The sequence below is a fragment of the Lichenostomus cassidix genome, chromosome 4, assembly GCF_008360975.1.
Source record: "Lichenostomus cassidix isolate B80296 chromosome 4, HeHo_3.0, whole genome shotgun sequence".
Classification (NCBI taxonomy): domain Eukaryota; kingdom Metazoa; phylum Chordata; class Aves; order Passeriformes; family Meliphagidae; genus Lichenostomus; species Lichenostomus cassidix.
The window spans coordinates 68,520,489-68,544,155 of NC_139484.1; the positions used below are offsets into that span (position 1 = coordinate 68,520,489).

The 23,667-nt window shown below is 37.3% G+C and overlaps 1 protein-coding gene and 1 long non-coding RNA gene across 9 annotated transcripts in view; one reads left to right on the forward strand and one right to left on the reverse strand.

Moving 5' to 3' along the window:
- The window catches only part of JAKMIP1 (janus kinase and microtubule interacting protein 1), a 145,405-nt gene that overhangs the window by 101,871 nt on the left and 19,867 nt on the right, over positions 1-23,667 (forward strand). For all 8 annotated transcript variants that reach the window (XM_085059783.1, XM_085059776.1, XM_085059780.1 and 5 more), the window contains 11 exons: positions 218-346; positions 1,557-1,685; positions 3,504-3,587; positions 7,326-7,388; positions 8,551-8,649; positions 11,677-11,778; positions 14,625-14,678; positions 15,672-15,737; positions 18,152-18,220; positions 21,040-21,117; positions 22,697-22,900. In XM_085059783.1, the coding sequence (XP_084915909.1) occupies positions 218-346; positions 1,557-1,685; positions 3,504-3,587; positions 7,326-7,388; positions 8,551-8,649; positions 11,677-11,778; positions 14,625-14,678; positions 15,672-15,737; positions 18,152-18,220; positions 21,040-21,117; positions 22,697-22,900 (1,077 nt within the window). The remainder of the gene's footprint in view (positions 1-217; positions 347-1,556; positions 1,686-3,503; positions 3,588-7,325; positions 7,389-8,550; positions 8,650-11,676; positions 11,779-14,624; positions 14,679-15,671; positions 15,738-18,151; positions 18,221-21,039; positions 21,118-22,696; positions 22,901-23,667) is intronic.
- On the reverse strand, positions 11,773-22,701 carry LOC146438788 (uncharacterized). The gene is made up of 3 exons (XR_014851930.1): positions 21,891-22,701; positions 16,747-16,919; positions 11,773-16,120 (listed from the first exon to the last, which is right to left on the reverse strand). It is a non-coding gene; the product is annotated as an uncharacterized LOC146438788 (long non-coding RNA).

Here is a 23,667-nt window from a genome sequence, read left to right on the forward strand (position 1 = left end):
TCATGTCTGTGCTATGTGCAATTCAGTTCTTGGAGGTTCTTACACAAATGATGTTGAAAAAGTAACTCATTTAATCAGAGAGCAAGAGTTTGCAATGGAACTTTTCTTTCTTCCTCAATACTAAAATAATCATCAGAGAAGACCTTGGTTGCTGCTTACTGGGTCATTGGGGCTTTTCATCTGTTTTGCTAGTAACTAAAAAAACCTGATTTTCCAGAGGCATGTTGTGGAGACATTTTTTGGATTTGATGAAGAATCTGTTGATTCAGAAACATCATCTGTAACTTCATACAACACAGACAGAACAGACAGGACACCAGCAACACCAGAAGAAGATTTGGAAGATGTAAGTAGTAGCTGATTCATTCTTCTTTCTACTTGTTGAAGTAGAAATACAAAGTTTTATTCAGCTATTGTACCACATGAACTGTAAAAGGTTTGGCAGAGAATTCCTTTGGTTTTTTTCAAGTCTAGAAACATATACACTTTGCAATAAAATTATTAAGATAATATTCTGCCTGACAGATTTGGCAGATATTGGACTGAGAAATATTTTTTTTTTCCTCAAACTCTTTCTTATTAGTCAAAAGAAAATGAATAGTCACATTGCTTTGCCAAAAGTCAGTACTTACTAGACAATAGCTTGCCTTTCACCCTTATAATTTATTTGACTGTTTTGATACAATCAGGATTTTCTTTCTTTGCTCACAGTACTCAGAGAGGCCTTTGCAATTCATGGAGGCTTAAATGATCATAGGTAGTAAATACCCAGTGACATGTTTTGTCTCAGCTCTGTGACACACAGTGCTGCTGCCCTACTTTAGAAGATTGCATGAATGAGGACAAAGCACGAATTAGATGCTCTTTTTCATCTCTCTTTCTTGTTCACTAACTTCTGCATAATACTCCTCAGTCAGAAGAAGCTTCCTTTTTTCCTAGGTTCAATATACTAATAATACTGTAATCTCTTTTCCTTAGAACTCAAGTTCCTGGAGCAAAAATTAATTAAAGGGAAGGGCATTTTTTGTCCTTGGCAGTATAGGAAAGACCTTATAAGTGTTCAAGTCAGTGGCTCAAAATTCAAAGAAAAGAAAGACTTTGAAAATACTTCATATTCAAAGACTAAATTCAAGCAAATGTCTTACGACTTTTGAGATGTAACTTCTGTGTCAGTGTGCTTTGCCCTGGCATTGTAGAGAAGTGTAAGGGAAGGATGGACTGCAAGAGAAATAGGACAAACACCTTCTGAAGCCCCTGTGGCTCTGGAGTCTGGCAGTGTTGCACAAAACTGTTTCATCTTCCCCTGACAGTTTTCACACTTCTATACATTGCTGCCTTATATGGTAACTTACACTGTCCTTGAATTGTATGCTAGACACAGTTATCATCATCCTTTCTTTCCTTTCCATTTCTCTTAGGATTTTATACCTTCATTAAACTTTTGAGACATAGTGTAAGTTGTGTTGCTTATTATGTTTGTTAGTCTGTCTTCTATACAGACAAAATCATTATTATATATATTTATACAAATGTGTTTTTTCTCCCTCTCCATTAAGAGCACACCTAAAGAAGAAGCTGAACTCAGGTTTTGCCAGCTAACAAGAGAATATCAAGCTTTGCAAAGAGCATATGCCTTGCTCCAAGAACAAGTTGGTGGAACCCTGGATGCAGAGAGAGAAGCAAGGGTAATTTTTTAACTGAAATTCCTTTAACTCTGATATAATGGAAAGAGCTGAAACAATTTGTAATAGCAGGAAGTATCTTTGCAGCTCAGTGAAATGCAAAGCCCAATGTTTTTGAGGATTAGAAGGTGTCATCAGTAAAGTGACAATTTAGATTGATCTGGTGCAATCAGAACAGAGATGTCATTATACTTTATTCTAGCATGTATAACATATTAAAGATTTCAGTAGTAAGCCAGTGCTATGGGAGTGATAACCCATCTGAATCTGCAATTTGGATAGTGACACGATGGATTTAGGGTAGGTTGTTACAAGTACTTAGGTACTTTCATTGTTTATTAAAAATCTGACCCAAACTGAAATAAATCTGACCCAAATCTTGGTTCTGGCTTACTGGAAAGCAGTTTTGCACAAAAGGCAGTGGAGGCTCCTGATGGACACCAAGTTGAACGTGAGCCAGCAGTTAAAAATCCCCTCACCTTCTTCCCTCTACAACTTCCCAAAACCCCAGTAATGCACAAACATATTAAATACTGTTAATTGGTACATGTTACTGCCTTGCCACATGTGGCTTTCAGTGTGCTGTGCCACTTCAGTGTGTTGCTAAGGATGCAGAAGAACAATGATTTTAATGTGTTTAAAAATTACTAGTGGGAAAGGACTCCACCAACCTAAACTACTTTTTTTTTTTTTCCTGTGAAATATAGTTCTTTTGATAGTAGAATTACTGCTTTATGGCTTTATTTGTTAGAGTTCTCAGCATCTTACAAAAGCCTGGTCTGTTTTGACACTCTTTTTAAGTAGGACACTTAGCCAAGGAAAGCAATAAAGGCTTTGAAGATCACTTCTTAAGATAGAATCAGGATGGAAGCATTCCATCTACTATTAAAGTAAGATTTCAGGGGCAGTCATCTATTTGCCAGTTACGAGAGACCATGATATATTTTCTTTGCCTTCATGGGCTTTTTAAAATTTTATTTTGCAGGCATTTGCAGACTGTCCTTTTTGTAGACTTGGAAATTGTTGCTATTTCTTTTTAATGGCATTTTGGGGTTTTTTGTCACATCCCTGCAAATCCATCGTTTGAGTGAGTCAGAAGGTAGCTTTTTGCATGGTTTATTTTGGTGGGATGAACATTTCCTGTTACTTTTAGATGAGGCTTAAGGTAAACAAGGACCCGAAGATGTAGGAGGAAATCCCTGTAGGAATATTTAAACTGTTTGGGTGAAAAAGTACCTGAAGTAGGGTGGGAAAAATACTTGCAGTAGCTCAAGGAGCCTCAGTGGCTGAGGGTCTCCAGAAATGTGCTTTATATTATATCCTTTTTGTTTAGTACCTTGTATGATCCAGTCCCTTTCAGGACATCACTGGACTTAGGGGGCAATACCTACTGTGGTTAGTGTAATAATCATGTCAATGAGGAGAACTGACCAGCATATGCTGTTTATGGGATATGTAAATTATTTTGGGTCAATATATTTTATTAACCTAAAGGCCTTTTTCAGTGCTTAATGCAATTCTCTTTCCCTCTTGTCCCTTTTTTCCCCAATTGCCTTAAATTACTAAAGCTTATGACTAGCTTCTTAGAGCTTTTTCAGTTTCTAATTTTTTTTTTCTTCCCCTGGTAAGAACTTTGTCACTGGATATGTGATGTTAACATCATTTTACGCTGGGTAGGAAAAATCATGTTAAACTGACTGCTTCAAGTATTTTGTAACATAAACAGAAAAGCAACTATTTTAATAAAAAGCATTAAAAGCTGACTGGACAGCCCATAAAGCAGTAGAAAATATCTTTACTTTTTATTTCCCCCTTCTCCAGACTCGTGAACAACTGCAAGCTGATCTTCTCAGGTGTCAGGCAAAAATTGAGGACCTGGAGAAAGCTCTAATCGAGAAAGGACAGGTAAAAGGCTCTCTTAATGTCCTTTCCCACATCATTTTCTCCGTTGCATGCAGTGGTGCTCTTGCCATCTTCGTTGCTTACTGGTGTGTTGGTGTGAATGATGCAGCTTGATTGCTCCTGCAGCAATAGATTGCTTAACTAAGGGAAAGGATTTTGCAGTCTAAGCAAATGTCATTACAGACTCATTTTCTAGCACTGAAATACACTAAAGCATAGTATCAAAATAACCATGTGTACATGCAGTGTAAATTCTGTTCCCATTGTCATTTGGTGAAGGCCTTTCTCCTCTTTTCCATTTTGTTAGTGTTTGTTATAAATTCTAATAAAATAAATATTCTATATTTGTACTGGGAAATATTTTTGATGTGTACCAAAGAAAACTTTAAAAAAAACCCCAACTTTTAGACACACTAGGGATACAAACCACTGAGCCTGTCAGGTTACTGGAAGCCACTTGTGGTGTTGCTCCCCTGGGTTTAAAGTCTCAGAGGACCCAATTGCTTTCAGATTCCCAAACCATCACACGAAGTAAAATCAGGCCTTATGCTTCAGTACATATAATATATGTAAATACTCAACAAATATGTGTCTACTGATGCATATTTAATATTGTCTAGGGTCCTCAGGAAGTCTGATTAAGAGTTATGAGCATGCATTTGCAGATTTTTCAGTTGTGTAACTGTTAAAACACACAGTAGAAATTGGGGAGATGTTATTTTATGCTTTATTGTTGGTAATAAGAAATTTAAGATTGCTGGTAGCTTATAGTAAAAAAAAATAAGATAGAGCTAGCTATAGATACACATTTAAAAGTATCAGTGAACACACACAGTAGCAGTGAACACACATAACCTACATATAATGCCAAATGAATGGTAACACTGTGGTTTATTCTTTAAAAGAAAAATTTTCTGTAAGATTCTGTATAAATGCAAAGGTTTGGGGACCATATTCAAATTAAGGACAAAAATAATTTATGTTGGCATCCACACAAATTGCAATTTTCTTAGTGAATTCCATGTAAATACAGTATTACTAAAAATTGAGAATATGTTATCAATCTAAAAACGATGACCCACTGAATTCCTGGAAGAAAGAATGAAGCCAAAGACCTCTCAAGCATCTACTGCTGCTGTTTTGGTGTGTTGATGAAAAAGATGTTGTGGACAAACTGTGATGTAGTTGAAAACATTAACAAAATAGTTGACTGTTAGAGTGTATAATGTAAGTGCTGTGTATGTGAATAAGAGAAATGAATTTGGATACCCATGTGAGGAATTACTTCTGTCCTTTTTCTTCAAGAGTGTTATGTCAAAAAGGTATATCTGGAAATTAGAATTTAATTAGTTTTCACTCTGAGATTCAGAATCACATTTTCAACTTTGTATCTCTTAGTAATCCTGAGGAGGTGAGCAGGGATGTGACAAGGAGCACTATGATGTTTCTAGTGGGCTGGTTTGTACACTGAGCATTAGCTTTCCACAGAGGGGATCACAATGTCTTGCTGGGAGCTCCAGCACCTGCTTGGTTCTCCTGACCTGTTAGTATTTACATTCAACAAAATAAATGGTTGTGATGATAAACTGAATTATTTGTGCACTATGTGTTTGGTGTTTTTATTACTTTATTATTACTTTGTCATTTAGACAGTCATGATAGTGATGATGATTTAAAAATAATTGCGAAATGTTCCCTCTGGGATCCTAAAGTGTGTTTATAAAGGAAATAATGAATCAAAAGATCCAAGTCTATTATTACAGAAAATTTTAGTCTTACTTTACAGCTTTAGGAAAGAGAAGCGGCAAAGACCTTTACCATTTTCCTGAAGTCAAATTCAGAGCATGAGATGAGAGGCTTATTGTTAAAAAACTGTGTGAAGCTTGGTTTATAACAATGGATGTGTAATTTCAATGTAACTGTCAATGGTTTTTATTAATCTCTCTTCTGGCTGGACCTGCCAGTATTCCCCCAGAAGTAACACAAAACTAGTAATCCTCTTCTGCAAGGTACATTGAGGTGCATGCATTAGAAACTTTATATTAAGTGAAGAAATTCTTAAAAAATATTAATAACGGTAAATAATAAATCTAAAAGTATTGGAGTATGTAATGTGCCAGATGGATGAATGCTCAACTCTCTCAGTGATCTGGTGTGTAAGTACAATTCTGCTGGAGTTCAGATTTTCTCAGAAAGTGTAGTTGGACTCCATCAACAAAGACACAGAAATTTATTGTCAGTAGAGCAGACTGATCTGTTTTTTCTGCTTGTGTGAACTGGAGTAGTTGAGGCTGCAGGTCGATATAGCTGCTGAACCTTAGCCTATGGATATGTTTACCATGTCCATGCATTGGGATATCCACCCTAAGTCTGTGCATGCAACTCTTTGTTCACTCCTTGACCTCAGTAAAATGCTAGTTAAATACTAAACTAGACAACAGGTTTTATTTTCAACATTTCTTTAACTTGCCTCAAAAATTCTTGACAACTGTAATGCCTTTTCAGTACTCATTTTACTATGTTATTCTTATAACATCACAACCACGAAGAGCTTGTTTATTACAGGAAATGCATTTTTGTGTATGAGTGGAAAAAAAGAGAAAGAACAGTAGAATATGAAATTGTAGGGGGCAGTAGGTGGAAAACTTAGAAATTTAAAAAAAATGCTAATTGGAGTGAATACAATACAATACTTTAGATTTTTGGTTGACATTTCAAGGACATTTGGTGGGCTGGGATATCTACATTTCATTGATTTCTTGTGCAACATCAGTGTGCAAATAGCTTGACGAAAAATAATGTATTGTCTTTAATACTTTAGTAAAGGCATTTAGATTTTAAATAAATTATCCCTTGAACCTAGAAGACAATTTGATCTAGAGTTAGTGTGGCATGTTAAGTGTTGGATGTTGTTTTATTAAACTTTTTAGAGCAGCATTATCAAGGATATGTAAATCTTGTTCTTTACAGGAAAAACAAGGGCAAATTTGGCTGTTATGATCCATTAAATCTGAATGTCCAGCTATGGCTGGCCATGAGTTTTTGTAGCTTGGTTCTCTAAAGGGTTATTTAATGAGGCCTTTTGAAACCATGGGAAAACCTAAAATGAAAGATTCATTTTGGAAAAAGTGATTAATTAGAAATGCATTTTCCAAATGGAGTATGCAATGTCTTGCATCACTTCCCTTTCTCCACAGCCTTGAATTTCTTGTTACAAACAGTGTATTAGTCAGGTTCTCAGATTTTTAGCAGGGGGCAATTAACTTTATATTGCTGAAGCTTATTTTCAGTCATTGGGAGTAATTAAAGGGTTTTGTTCCCTTTCTCCCTTTGGATTTGCACTGCACCACTTAAAATGGGATGATTTTGCAACAAAGTTCCCAAACCTTTGCAATGGAAATCAATAGTTTTGAGTTCAACTGGGTAAATGAATGTTTTTAAAATGACATAAAATATATAACTGTGGTGACCCACAATTGCTACATGTAAAGATTTTTAAGTAGATGCTAGCGGGGACATACTAGGAAAGAAAAGACTGCTACAGGAAATGAAAGAACTTTTATTTTCACTGTAGTATAAAATGCTATACATCCTTGAAATGTTTATAATAGCTTTATTTTTCAATGTGTGACCATTTTAGACTTGAATGTACAATGATGTCTGAAATCTTCTAATTATTGTGGTCATTCATTGGTCTTGTTTAAGAAAACATATGTATTTTAATCCTCTTCTTCCTCGTAGGATTCAAAATGGGTAGAAGAAAAGCAGCTGTTAATTAGAACAAATCAGGAGTTGCTAGAGAAGGTATGTGGGAACATTTTCGCCATCATTGCACTTTATCATAAAAGAAATTTAATGCATTAAGTACTATAAAATCAACATGAAATTGCTCTATTTCTTGCCAGAAACAGAAACCCAAATAAAACTCTCTGATCACAGTGCCAATATGCCTTTATATTCTTCAGGAATCAATGCTGCTTTTTATTGTGGAATTAAATATATAGCCAACAGTAGATCCCAAGCTGGATGATGTTTCTAGTGTTCAACAAAATACATAGTTACACAAAGATAATTATTGTCCTGACCACTAACAAAATTGCCTGCTCCCTTCAAACTTTTTACAGTTTTTCCACCCATTAAGTAATACTGACTGGTTTAAGGCTTATTATATTACCTGAGATACTCAGAGCTGAGCATCTGCATTGGTTTTCATTGATAGTGGTGGGAAAGTTTGACTCAGGGAGTCAAAAATTGATTTTGTTAATTAGTAGCTTAATATGAATACAATGGGAATAAGATAACCAAATTAAAAATTGTGATTATCTTAGCTACAGCCAGGTTTAATTTATTTGGACACTTACATTTGCATTATAAATGTTAAAGTACATTATGCCAGATGTTACACTTCTATTTAGTTTCATACAAAGATCACCCAGTTAAACTAGACAGTAGACCAAAGCTGTTAGTTGGCATAATTAATAGGCAGTATTGAATTTCTGTTTTGTCATTGTTAGTGCCCCAAGGCAAAAATCTGGCAAATTAAAAAGTAGGCATTAAACCTCCTGCAATATTGTCTTTCATATACTGTAAAGATTAGATGTCTAATTAGGCCAAGACAATGAGAACAGGCTACCCAACTGTTAATGTAATCTGGTTTCATTTGCTGGATTTTAAAAGAAAACTTCTATTACTTAACTTATTGATATACAATATTCATATCACTTTTATGCTACTTCCAGATTATTACTCTAAGAGACCATTGACCATTTTCTGCTGATAGTTCTCGAAAATACTTTCTGATGTGACATTCCTTTTTTATCTCTAAGACAGTCTACACAGTCCAATGTGTAATGAAAAACAGAAATAATTAATAATGAACAGCTGTGTTTAAACCTCTGGCTTTTAACTCTGTGCAGTATCTTTCCTAGTGCTTACAGGGTGTTACCGTGTTGTGTTTGTCTCACAGATTTACAGAATGGAACAAGAAGAGCATCAGCTGAAGAATGAGATGCAAGATGCAAAAGACCAGAATGAGCTGTTAGAATTCAGAGTGCTAGAGCTTGAAGTAAGAGATTCTCTCTGTTGCAAACTCTCAAATGGAGCAGAAATTATGTTTGAACCCAAGCTGAAATTCCTGTAAAGATTACTGATGTCTGGTGCATGTTTAAGGGAAGTCACTTAGGTATCTATTTTTTAAATGTTGTATCTTTGGATAATGAAATTGATGCCACTGCCTTAAAAAGTTTTGGAGAGAATGCTCACTAATGTTTATAAAGATGTAATATAGCTAATATAAATCGCATATAGTTTGGTTTTCATCTAATAAAATATTTTGTTTTGCAATATTTGCCTTTTTCATTTGTTTCATTTCCATAACTGCTCCTTTCCTGCATGTAAAATCACTTGGTATGTATACTACAGCCTTGGCTGGCATTGATTAAATTAACACACCTTCTCACATCTTGCATGCAATGATCTGACTAAAGATCTGACACATCCATCACATCAATGTAAAATTGCTTTAAATGCCATTAATTTAAGATTGACAACATTCATATGAAGTAAATTTATCTTAAAAAGAACATATTTTGACAACATCTTCCAAAGAATTCCTCTTACCTTAAATCCATTTCCTCATGGTTAAAGTGGTCATGGACTGGAAATAATTGGCTTCAGTCAATGAAAAAATGAAAAGAAAAACAACCCAGACCTCTGGCAATGTCAAAGCAAAGTGGTGAAGCACAAATACAACTTCTGTATGTGAAACTAATATGTTGCCTATAGCAAACAAATTCTATCCTTTGCATAAATGAAATAAGGAAAATTATTTGTTATTAACACTCGGAACATGTAGCCTGTGATTACAGTAGAAAGCAGTGGTTCTCATCCCCTCCCAAACTGGGCTCATGTTGAATTTAGTAACACTGAAGTAGCTGTGTGTGATGCAGTTGTCACACGGTTGTATTGCCTGATGACACATTGTTCAGTTTCAAAAATCCCCAGCATTCTTAACACTGCTTAGAATAAACTCTCCAAGAAACCTGTCATTGTCACTCCTCCGTTTTTATCACCCAGCACGTTTCACCAAAAATCTTGGCATGTGTAACTTCTCCGATACAGATGAAAATGTCATGTCTTCCTGTTATGTGGACCTTCTTTTTGTCTGACATTTCTTAATCTTTTTTTCATCCTTTATCAACCATATGTTTTGATGTCGTAGCCCCTCATATTCAATATTATGAATTTAGGTTATTAGAATTTCAGTAGGTGTTCAGAAAAATAAATGTGCTTTCTAACACATATCTTTATATTTTTATTAAAGGACTGTAAAGTAAAATATAGAACAATTAATTATTTGAATTGGCAGTTGGACTAGAAACTGTTTCCTAAAGTGTGGGTGGTAGAAGTAAAATTATCCAAAAAAAGATTTCTTAGGAAACGAAGAAATATTCTTCAATGCATCCTTCATAAATGTATTTCTCACATGGAAGAATCACATAAAAGACAGCTCAGTGTGTCATGTTGAGTTTTGTCATGTGCCAAAGCTTTAAAAACCTCTTTCACAGAACAACAATGGAAGTATTTTTGCGTGATTGCAGGAAAAGATTTTTTCCTTAGCAGACAAGCATGTAGACACAAATGTGACTGACAATGCAATGCTTTAGGAAAACCATCAGCTCTTGTGGTAATCAGGACAGTATTTTTTAGAACAGCTACATTATTGCAGATGAAAATTAGGTAAAATATAAAACAACAATCATTTGTTTATCAATTCACGCAAGTTTAGGTGAGTTGAATGCAATAGCAGCTGATGAATTTTTAACAATATATAAAATCATAACTGAATTTTGACAAGAATTAAGCTTCTTGTTTTGGGTTACAAAAGCTAAGTCATTAAGCCCATTTCATAATTAGACGATTAATGTAAATACTATTTACATTTAAATAAAATCTGTGAGGGGGGAAAAATGCAGAGACCATGAAGATTTTTCTCTCTACGTTGTAGTTTCAAATTAGGTTTAACTTAGTTAATGAACAAATTTGCCATGCTTTGTAACTTGCTTAAGTGAATGGATGCAGCCTGCCTGCCATATCAATTAAAGCACCTCATTGGTGATTTAGAAAATGGAGTAATACATGGATGGTCATAGGGACTGAAATATTTGTAGTAGTGCTCTCTCTCAGAAAATGAAGCTCATGTTGCCAAAGCATCCCCTTATAATATGGAGATGAAATCTGGTGTTTCTTGCCCATGTTCTCATGGCCAGAGAGAATTCAGAGTAAGACCCTGTGCTTTGGTTGCTCAGAGCCTTCAGTCCAGTCATTTTTCACAAACACATTAAAATTTGATTTAAGTAAAATTTCTTGTTGAAATTTTATGTTTTATGTTGTTTCTGCCTTCTGAAGGAATAATAGGTTAGTATTTTGAATAAATGTATGGAGATCTCATATATGGACTAGTTAAGTTTTAGATATAACTTAGCTTTAGATAAACAGGAATTTATAATTTTTAGTTTTGGCACAAAGAACATCCTAACTGTAGAATAATGCTGCCTTTCAACATATTCTGACATCCTGGGTTGTGCAGTGAATATGAATGGGGATTTTAAATGCTCTAATGGGAAGGTTGACTGTAGAATAAACAGGGAGCAAATACACAGGTTTAATTTTAGTGAGAAAATCTTCAATACTACTATTTCATGATGGAGTTTAAATTTTTTTTCTGGAGATTCTTCTTTCTTAATTCATTTATTCTTCTAAGAAACAAAGTAATAACTAAGTAAGGTTATAATCACCATAAAAACCTGCAGAGTGTTTTAGGGCTCCAGTCAATTAAGGCCAGTGTTGCAAAGGTTCAGCAGCTGGGAACTGTCAGGTAACTTTGCAAAACTCAGTGCATGGAATCACTTGGCAGCCAACACTATTTTTGTATTTAGCCAGAATTCTTCAAATATGGTAAAAGTAAGAGTAAATACCACAGATCTGGAATGAAACAGGAATCTGCCTTTTTAATGTACAAATATGTTTTGTAAAGGTGGGGAATAAATGTTAACATATAATCACAAATGTTTTTGAACAAATCTTTCCTCAGGAGAGAGAGCGAAGGTCGCCAGCATTTAATCTTCACATAACCACCTTCCCTGAAAACAATGGAAGTGCACTTCAGCTGTTCTGCCATCAGGAAGGAATAAAGGTATATGCAGAGCACTACAAACAATTGTATGGCTGGGAACCCTTTCTGAATGACCAATCTAATACCCAAACAAATAGTTTGACACTTGCCAGGGAAGACAATGTGAAAACATAAATTTAGTAAGAAAAGATATTTCTAACTGGGGAAACAGTTTCATAAGAATATGTTCTGGTTGTCTCTCAGGAATTCCTCAGTGAAACTGAAGGCTGGTCAGTCAAGATAATTTACATTTGGTCTAGGGAAGAATGTAGATGTTGATGTGATTCACTGTCAGGCTAGCTACAGCACATGGTTCTTGATATTAAATGTCTCCATTTAAGTTCAGAAATATGACATTCAGTTCTTATTACACTCATTTTAGTGAAGCCTTTTGTTTGTTGAATGAATATGCTTAAGTTATTTGCCAAGGCCAGGGCCCTGAAGCATGAGGTGCCTGATCCAAAACTCACTCAGCTAGGTGGAATTCTTTTAGAACAAGATAAACATCAGGATCTCCCTTGATTAGCATTTAATATAAGGAAGCAAGAATTACTCTTTTCCCTCTTGTTCCCCCATGAACAGGCTATTTGTGCAACTTGTTTTGCATACTGGTTCACATAAGATTGAATTCAGACTTGTATTGTCAGTAATGTTGCACAACAGGCCAGAGTGACTTTTCTACAAGTAATTAAAGCATAATCTCAGTGCCACTGACTAGTGATTTATTGTCATATTTTCAGTTGTGTTTACAAGTCCTCTTAAAGGAGGCTTATTGCTATTCAGTGCTTTGATGAGCACAGTATGATCTCTAGAGGAAATAAACTGAAATTGTTGGCTGCATATTTTTAGGAAGCTGAGTAGTCTGAAAGAAAAAAGTTAAAGCTGGTTCTTCCCTACAGATTTGGTTGGATACTCATCTCCCAAACCACACCAAGAGTTATCAGTTAGCATGTTACCTTCTGATAGAGCCAGACCTGCATTTAGTTTATCTGTTATTCTAATCTGCATGTTGGCTGTAGCAGGTACAGTGTATCATAATCCATAATTCCTATTTTTTTTCCATTGTCATCTGTGATATGCCTTTACAGGTGGGTTCTTTTCAATCTGCCTTTCAGTTTGCTTAACTGGAAGAGGGGGCAGTCACCTAATATGGGCAGGCTGAAATAGTTGACCTTTTATCTGTTTTCAGTGTTTTTCAAAATTATTAGCCATCAGTAGCAATGCAGATTCCAGAGAGATGCAAAATCTGATTTGGTTTCTGATTCTTCCTTTTATGTGTCATATGGAAATAAATTAGAATGATTATTTCTGTCTCACTAGATGCAAGACTTCGCATGTCTTAGTAAATTCCATCCTTCACTAGGATGACTGGTTGGCTAAAGAAGTTTCTGTTCAGCATTGTCAATGCTGATCATGATCAATAGTGGTGTTTTTAACATCCATTCAAACAATAAAGTATGTTATGATCTGCACCATTCTAGAGCCAGTGATGTGCTCTGTTAAATAGCTCTTGTAAGATTTGAGAACACCCCTGAAGGTTTTGGGAAGAGAGCAAGGGGACTTCTAAGGACAGAACCACTTGAACACAACACATGGCCTTGTGACATGCTGGCCTTCCCTAAGTGCTGAATATGAGCAGAAGTTGAGAGTGGCAGCATTTAACAAGGCTCTTTTGCTTCATGTATGTCCACTAAGCATTTGGGACTAACATGAGCTGGTCTTTTCCCATGCTCTCAAGGCTTCCTGCCTTCAAATAGCATGTCTGAATATAAGCTGGCAGTGGAAATGATCCCTGGTCCATGTTAACTTGCAGAACAAGCTTGGGATAGTTCAGGAGAATGTGATTACCACTGGTTAAACCGTTCCATGACCCTTTGCAACAACTTATTTAATTTAAATAGAGTTCTGGGGCCTAGGAATGGATGCTGGCACAGTGTTTAACACAGACATCATGTGAATTTATCAGGAAAAGGTTCTTCACCCAGAGGGTGGTTGGGCACTGGAACAGCTCCCCAGGGAAGTGGTCACAGCACCAAGCCTGGCAGAGTTCAAGAAGTGTTTGGACAATGCTCTCAGGCACATGGTGTAACTCCTGGGGATGTCCTGTGCAGGGCCAGGAGTTGGACTCAATGACCCTGATGTGTCCCTTCCAACTCAGCATATTCTATGATTCTGTGATTCCATGAATTTATTCATCTCTTTTTTGAATCAGAGTGGTTTACTTTATTTCAGTGGCTGAGACTTAATAAGAATGGGTTGTTCAGTCGTTATATGAGAGCTGAGTGTCAGAGAAACGTGGCTGTCTAATTAGAAAGATGATTATGAGCTAATAATTTTTGGAGGAACATGTTCAGCCCACTGTGCACATTCCCTTCTGCCACTGACAGGCTGATTTAAAACTCCATGGTTTTGTTTAAAAACGAAAGTAAAAAAGCAAAGCACCCAGAAAACCTTGATTATTTGTTCATGCTCTCTGTCCTTTTAACTTCTGTAGCTTGGTGTGGTTGATGCTCCACTCCAAAGAAACTAACAAAAAGTAAGCCCTTTATCTTTACATCTTTTAGACCTGTTTATCAGTTCTGATCTTTCCTCTACACACATTAGCAGGATGGTAAGTGTGAATGATACAGGAACATTCTATCCTCATGCACAAATATCCAAGTTGCTTGTTATAGTTGAGAGTGACTTTTGGTTTTGCTCTGAAAGTATCAGTAACACTTTTGTAATTGTGATACAAAACCAATCTTTCACTTACTCACATTTGAAGTCTTTTTGGATGCAGAAGTGAATAAAGAATACATAAAATGTAGCATATGAAAAGTTTCTCATCTACTTCATAAAAAATAAGTGTTGAACATCTTTTTCAGGACGTGAATATATCTGAACTTATGAAGAAGCTAGATATTCTTGGAGATAATGGGGTAACAATTTTTTACTTCTAAATGTACCTCCAGTTTCATAGTTAATTTAAAGTGCTTTTTTCCCCACAGCAGATACTAACATCCAACACAATGCACAGGGTGATTTTTATATGCCTGTATTCGTATGAAAAATATTAGGAACTGCTTTTACAAACATGAAATCTTTCAGTTAAACTGATGGTAGTGAAAAGTGTAATTTTTCAAGCTAGGATATTGTCTTGACTGTATGACATGGAAAAAAGGCACTGTGTAATAGGCAAAGTGAAAAAATATAGAACAGAAGTCAAAACCAAACCAAGTTGTTTGTGAATTATCTCTCTTGAATAACAATAGTAGCACCTTCTTCTGTGAAGGCTGTCACTGCCAGGAGTGGATTTTCTGGGAGAAAGGCAAGGATAACAGTCTCCCCTTTTTCCTCTTTATTGCTAAATACAGTATAAAATCTTGGTCACATATTTGGGGCAAAAAAGTCCAGGGAGCTGAGATTTATAGCTGGATTAACAGATCAAGGTCTTTATAATACTAGTTTTAATGCAATATAATACTAGTTTTAAGTTCTAGATTTGCATGTTATGTTGCAAGTCCTGTGGAGGTTTCTATGGTACTTATTCTTTGCACTGTTTTCTTTAATTGGAAGTCTAGCTCTGAAGTACATGAAGGGGAGATTGACTTGCTGCAGGGCTTAGTCCAGTGAACTGGCAAAAATAGGAAAAAAATTGCAAAATCCTTGACTGAAACCACTTAATTTTCACTGAATGATCTGTTTCACTGAATGATTTGTTGAACAATTGTGGGGCTGGTATGCTGAAATAGAGTGGAACTAGGCACCCTTGGTTTAACTTTCAATACTTTCAGCCTTGGGATCCTTTTTGGTCATGTTTAAAATCCTAAATGTTATAATTGATGTATTTTTTGAAGTACAGTCAAAACCGATTGCGTGTGTTAAAGGATGAATTTTTAACCCAATTTAAAATGCATCTTTTTGTGTTTTAGAATTTGAGAAATGAAGAGCAGGTTGCAATAATCCAAGCTGGCACTGTGCTTTCCCTCTGTGAAAAGGTAGAATTCAGTAAATATTTTTCTCTGCTAAAAACTGTGTCTTCTAAGATACCTCATAACTTTGCCAGGGAACCACAGCTTCTCTGTTTAGGTCATCTGGATTGGAGCACATATTCATCCTTACATGAATGTTGGGATTGTGATGTCTTGAGGTAAAGCCAAACTTAAGAAAGAAACCCAGTTGAACAACCAAAACATATTTTGGAGATACTCCCTTAGCATAAAGTGCTAAAAATCCACTTAACACACGAGACTTCATTCCAGCAGTGCTGGTGTCCTCAGGGCTCTGGGAGCAGCAGCCAGTCTGTAAGGTCCCTTGGTCCATTCTGGGCATATTTCTGTGGATGACTGAAAAAGCTCAGAGTAGTCAGTGGTCCTTTCCTCTGTAAATTAGTGGACATAGAGAAAAAGTAGTTTTCATAAGATAAGTAATCCATCAGGTCACTAATTTCTGCATGGCTAGTTCTTCCAGAGAATATAATCTGTATATGAATTGGGGTGACATTTAGAACTAAGAAAGACTTGTATATTTCTCTGAAGCTCTGTCCATCCTTTCCATATGTTTCTATTAAATCTTTCCTGATGTATTGTTTAAATTCATAATCAGAGATTTTAAATTAAAATTGGAGCAATTTGAATAATTGCTTTAATTGATACAATTTAGATAATCTACTTAGCTAAATACCTTAAAGTAAATAATCTACATTATGTAATTTAATAATACTTAATTTCAGTGATTGCTATTAGCAAGATAAAAATGGGGGAAAGTGCTAAAATCCCTACGGTTTTCACTGTGCTGTGGGATTAATACAGTGATTTTAGCATTAACACATAATGATTTTAGCATTTTACATCCAAAAAATGAAAGTGAAAGAGCCCCACTATAAAAGGCTAAGATATAGACTCCTAAAAATACATGGTTGTCCCTTCTGTGCCCCTTGGTTCCAGAAAGGCTAACAGGCATAGAAAGACCAGAATCAGCATTTAGTTTTGCATATCATTTGCATACCTTCAAAAAAATCAGACCTCTAATTTTTGCAAACAGCCCTTCACTTGATTGAGGGTAGCTGTGAGAGATGCTGAGGATTTCCCATTTCCATTGATTTCAAAGGCTCAGAATGCTCAGGGTCTTGCTGAATATCAGTGGTGAGGCTTTCCTTAGGAATATCTTCAGCTCATCACCTTTGAAATGAAGAAAACAAAGATGGTGAAAATAGAATCTCTGGGGAATATGGTGTTCCTGTTAATTTTTTTTTGTAGAAAGTTAACCTGCTAAGCAGATAAAACGTATTTCCATTTTTATTCATCAGTCTCTTAAATAGTGGAAGGTTCAAAATGATGAAGTAATGAATTCACATTTTGTTTAGCTGTAAACTTATGTTTGAAATTTCTTATATAAATCTTTGGGAAAAAAAATCTAGTGTGTCATTAAGTCCTTTGAGTCTGAGCCCTGATGAATTCACCAAAACACTAAATTAAAGGAGTTGATGTGCAATGGTTACCAGAAGACATAAAGCAGGTATGAGTAGTCCAGTGTAAGTAAACAAAGCATTTGAGGAAAGTGATAGTTATCAGTGGCAAAGCTGTGGTTGGTCTGAATGGGAGCTGTTGCTACAAAAAGCAGCATTAGTCTGTAAGCTATTCATGAGTCCTTATGGTAGACCAGAGGGGAAATGAAATGTAACAATTCAGAACTGACCATTCCCGTTCATTCCAATAAACTTAAATTGAAATATTAATATAATCCTGGTGATGGTTAGTAATTAAGCAAGAACTTTGTATCCATGCATTTAACTATTACAATGTGTGATTTTTACCTTTGGAATGCAATAGCTGTTCTTCATTCTGATTGCTTTGAAAATCACCAGAACAGTAAAGCATTCATGATAGCAACTACAAGAGCTTCCATCTCTCTGTCTTTCTGTTTATTTTTCCCTTACATTACCAATGTTTTACATGTGTGCCTCTTCCACAAAGAGTGCAGCAAACCGTGCAAAATTAAGTGCTGAGTTTTCCACCTTGCCTGTTGTTTAAATTGCCCTCTGGAAAAATGCAGGACTGGAGGCCTGATGGTTTCACAAATTGGGCCAAGAAGCATTTCAGTAAGAAACAATCAGGTTGATTTTGCATTCTTGAGCCAAGTCCATTTTGTTTCTTGAACTTTACAGGGGAAAAACACATTTAATTTACTGCATGAAAGCAACCTCCACTTGTTAGTCTTAAGTGTGTCTCTGCTGTCCTCCATTCTGCCTGTGCTCTCACAACCTATTTATTCATGTGTGTTTTCAGAGTCAACAGATAGCATGGCAGGAGCATATGCCTGGAAGTGTTTGCAACAAACTTGAAAAATGTTTGGTAGAAACTATTTCAAAGCTCTGTTCATTTTCTATTTTTTCCTCTTCACACTGCTGTAGTGGTTGAAACAGATAGAGGGGACAGAAGCTGCACTGACACAGAAGATGTTAGACCTGGAAAATGAAAAGGTAAGGAACATAGCTAAAAGTATAATTCATTTAGCTAAAACTCACCTCAAGGGAATGTGCACGTTTCATCCCAGGTTGATTTGCTGCCTTTCTGTGCTAAACAGAGGTGGGTTCATGGTAAAATAAACAAATAGTTTCTAGAACAATTACTTGTATTCTTGGGTGTTCAAATCTATATAGAACAAAAATAGCAATATATATATACAAATTAAGGCACAAAGGCATAACTGCAGAGCATATTAACCAAAAAGTGTGAAATTGTCTTTGTGCTTTCTTTGTGTATTAATTTGTCTGGCAGCAGCATCATCTTTTTAATCTTGGGGTCATGTTAGTAGAATTGGGTTTTTCTTTGCTCTCTGGTACTCAGCTTCTGGACAAGCTGTCAAGACCTCTTACTCCAGATGACCTTCCTTGCCCCACAGTCTTTATGCCTAAAGACAGAATGTTTTTTCAAAAAGCAATTCTGTCTTGAAGAACAAACTGACCTTATTTTTCCATATGTTGAACAAACAATTTTAGAAGGAGTGTTTGGTTTTATTGGTTCACCATGCATGCCATGCATTACCAGACATCTTCAAATGTCTTTCCAAACACTGATTAATCCTCACCACACCTTTTACAGGTAGATAAATAAGCAGCATTGCATTCATCCTAAAGAATGGGACAATGAGACAGGGAGGTTAAGTGATTTGCCCAGGACCACTGAAGAAGTTTGTGTTTGAGCCACAAACAAAAAAATAAGTGCTCAGACTGTGTTCTCTGTTGAGTGTAACCTGTCATACTGATTGTACTTTAACATAGATAAGATACTTCCCACATTTAGTATTTCTTTATAAGTCTTGTTATGGAAAAATACAAAGGCTTGGGGAAGGGAAAGTGCCCACAAATACTAGATTCTTTTGTAAAAAGAACTGGAAAACATAGGGGTTTCATAACTTGATATATTATCTTCCCCCTTATTATCTGTGATGTTTTCAGGTCTTACTCTGGATAGCCACAGCCCCTGCATCTATTAGTTTAGCACAGCAACCTGAGAATCTGCATCCCTAATGATTGACTAATGAGTTGAGAAATTATATTCTAGCATGACACTTTCAGAAGGACTGGGCACTGGTTTAGTCATCCTTGAAACCCTAGTTAAGGGTTTGAGGTCCTATTCTTCTTTCCTTCCCTCTTGCTTTCTGTGGGCAGCTTTGACTATCCCCTTTGGAGAATAACATGATCAGGGCAGCTGCATTGCTGTTCTGGGGTCTGCTGATTGCTCTGACCCACTTTATAGCCTCAGACAAGTCAACCCACCTGTCTGGTGTCAGACCTGTAAGAACATCACCACCAGGCTGTGCACAAACTGTGATGGGGGTGTTTCATCCTGTACAACAGCCTTGCAGTGCTTCAACCCATCCGTGTCAGAAGATGAGCCACCTGTGGAGCCAAGGGGGGATTCAGCTGCACAAACGTGGTGTCCATATCACATTCTTCAGAGGTCTGAACTCAGAGTTCTGGAGATGTGACAAAGGGCTGAGACATATGTCCTACAGGACTTGTTGGAGGCCCTTTCCCTTCAGGACCAGTAGTATATTTAGAATATGCTGGAGCAGCATATTGTAAAATGGATTAGTATTCTTAAGAACCCTCGGTATTTAAGTTGGCATTTATTCTATATGTTGAAGAAATGCACAAGTTTGTTGAATAGAAAAAAGAATGATGGAAAATATTATATTTGGTCAATAGCCTTCTCTGCTTTCTGGTCTACTACTAATTTTTTTGAGTATGAAAGCCTGTTTTGAAAGAAAAGCTAGTAAATTAAGTAACTATTTTATGTTCTGCTTACTATCATTGAACCTGGTTCTAGGGGAAGGTGTCCCTGCCCATGGCAGGGTAGTTGGATCAAGATGACTTTTAATTCCCCTTCCAACCCAAACCATTCTATGATTCTATGATCCAAAACACTCTAAAGGCTTGACTAATCAGACAACCATTTGGAATGTCCACAACTTGGTTGAAACATCGTGTTTTGGATACTGAGTTCCACTGAAACCCCAGTCTGTAAGGTTTTTATATATACATATACATGTATACATATATATATATATATACACACACACATATATGTACGTATATATATAATAACTATGAAAGTTGAGGAGTTTGATTTTTCAAAACAAAAGTAAACAGGCCCTGTAAATCTTAGGTACCTTGAAAACTTCTTCAGCTCTTCAGCTAGTCACTCAACCTCTCTGGCCATCACATCACCTGTTTCAAATCAGCCTCCTGCCTGTACAAGCTGAGGACCGAGTTGTTATTTCAGCTTCAGTAACACATGGTGCTGCAGAATCCAGCTGTGGCCCTGCATGTTTGGGTTTCCTCCCTAGAAGAACAGATTAGACAATAGAAATTAGGGCTTGCCCCATGATTTCCTCAAGGCTATGCATGGGATATTTTCAGAAAAGCCACGAAGTACCCTCTCTTGTGTTTCTCTTGTCCCTCCCATGGCCTGCCCTGTGCCAGTTACAGCAATTGGACCACATGCATGTACATCCCCACTCACCTTTTGCTGCTCTGTGCACTCCTGTCAGGTCCAGGCAGGTTTGTACACTGGAGGTCAATGCTTTCTACATACACCTGGTTACTGTGATATACATAGTTGAAGTGCTAATATTTAAGTTTGATATTCCAAGTATCCTTAGGATGGATGTGGTCGTTTCCTATAGGTTTTCTTTTGCTTTCAAGTAGAAAGCTTGCATAAAAATGATGGCATTTATGATTCTTCATGAATTAGGATAAAGAACAAACACTCCCTTGTTTTTATTATTGCTCAGGACCTGTTCAGTAAACAGAAGGGTTATTTAGAGGAAGAACTCGACTACAGGAAGCAAGCTCTGGACCAGGCATACATGGTAGGAAAAGAACAGTCATTAAATTTTTCTGTTTGAACAGATCTGATAAAATGCAGGGTTTTCTTTTTTTCTTTTTTCTTTTATTTATAAATAGGGCTCTTTTTTAGTTGGTTTTTTTTCATGCAAGACTGGAAATGAACTATTTCTTAAACAAAAATTTAGGAAATGGATTATAGTACTTACAAGTGTAACACTTTTGCATTGCATTTTTTATTCTATGATATGCAAATATCTTGCTGGTACACCTGGAATGGGAAAAGCTGGTTTATGTATGACCAAAACCATGACTGCTAAAATACACCAGAAATTACTTTAGAATTTTTCCAGTATTTCTTTTCCTGAAGCATTTGTAAGTATTGCTGCTGCTAACCTATCCTAAATCAGGAATGCCTGTTCCTCCTATGCGATTCCTTCCTGCGCGATCCTATCCAACCTTACCCTTCCTGGTTTTCAAGAGGGAAGCTGCAACCTTGCCTTTTCTCAGGCTAAACAACAATTAGGAATTATCCAGGAATCTGTAAAACTGCACACATGACTTTGCTAATAGTGAGACTTTGGGAAATCAAAATATAATGGCCTGAAGCACTATGTATACATTGTAAATGTTTCTTACTTGGAAAATGTTTTCAGAGAAGAAGCAAGGTCTAGTGCTCTGAGCAGATAACAGAGATAAAAGCAAGCAGGCACTATTTATAGCACTGTGACCTTGGGCAAGCCATTTAACCTCTCTGTGCAGCTGTTTCTGCATCACTAATATGGATGGAATTACCTACCTCATAAAGGTGTTATGAGGGCCAAAGGGATGTGGTCAGATGCTCTTGATCCAAATACTGTCAGTGTGGATGCTGGTTTGGGATAGGATCATACTAACCCCAGTAATCAGGGAAACACTGCCATGATTCCTTTCTTTCCTCTTGGGAATACAATCCTCCATGTGAACGTGAAGTTCTCCTGTGTTCTCTGCTTTGCAAAGTACTGTGGTTTGGGTCAGTGCATGAAAATCATTTTAGGAGTCTGGCAAACAGCAAGAGACAGATGAGAGATTAGTGTATACAAGTGTTCATCCCTTCATTGCTTATGGCAACTTGGAACTAAGCCAGTGGCATAGACTGTGAACATGGATGTCAGGACAGTAGGGCCAGAGAGAGGGAAAGCAAGATTTCTGTTCACAGTTTCTCCTTTGGTCTTTTTATTTTATAGGATGACTAACAATTCAGTTGCAGTTGAAGGCAATCTGTTAGTTTTAATTAAATTTGTAATGTTCAGCATCAGGATTTGGAGTTTTATCAGGTACTGAATGCAGACCTGTCCTCTGAACCTTTCTTAAATGGAAGAATGGATGATTTGCTAGAATGGCCCCATCTCCCGGGTGCCAATCCGCGCCGGGAGGCTGCGTGCACTCTGTGTGGAATGCTCCTCACCGCTCACGCTTGCTCGCTGCTTTCTGTCTACCTGTCCATGTCCATCCTGCCCTCTGCCTCAGCCTCCGCTTGCTAGCCTTCTCCTCTAGCTGTCGGTGCATCGTTTGCTTGCTGGATTCAAACGTCAGCCTGTCTGTGTGTGATTTGGGTTGCACTAGAAAATCCAGGAGCTGGAAGCCACGCTGTATAATGCCCTGCAGCAGGATCCAGGCCGGCGGGCGAGCGAGTCGCTGACGGAAGCGCAGCGGGAGGATTTGCGGGCGGCCGTGGAGAAGGTGCGGCGGCAGATCCTGAGGCAGAGCCGCGAGTTCGACAGCCAGATCCTGCACGAGCGGATGGAGCTGCTGCAGCAGGCCCAGCAGGTAATGCCGGGTCTCTCTCCCGCCCCTCGGTGTTGGTGTTACCCCCGTGGTTGCCGCCACTGCCCGTACGACAGCATCGCTTCACGCTCACCTCGTGGAGTCGTGTTCAGTCTGGTCTGTGTGCAGCTCCCGCCGAGGAGCCGCGGGGTTGCGCTGGGCATGGTGCACACACAATGGTCACTGTCCCACCACGAGCTCCTGTCGCACAACCTTCGTGTGGCAGCGAACACACGGGCTTCCACAGGACTCCAGCAGGACCTTGGCGCGAGTTCAAGGCCTAAGTTAGAAAAAAGTCAGAACAGAACGCTGTTAAAATATAACGCTGTGAAAAGAAGAAAGGCAGAAACAGTAGCTACAGGAATCCAGGATTCCCCCCCTTTTGTATTTATTTTAGCTATTGTTGGAATCTTTTAAATAAAATAAAAAAGATGAAGTCACAGAAGACTTCTTTTAAGAGGCCATTTACAAGATTTCACACCTTCAAATTTGTTCAGAAAAGCCTTGTCTGTCCAAACTGCTTCCTTAAGGACATTATTGACAACCTGAATTTGGCAAGGTCCTGGCCTACAGAAGCATGGTGATTATTTAGTATTGGTAGCATTGCTAGTGTTTCTGTGCAAATATTCAGTGAAAGAAGAGAGCTGCATGTCTCAGGGTGGTAATTATGACAGCAGAAATACTTGTTCCCAAGGATTCTGGTTCTCCTTTGTAGTAGACTCTGGAAGCGGCAGGCAGATGTCTTGGATCTTGAGGAGTGCTTGGCTACT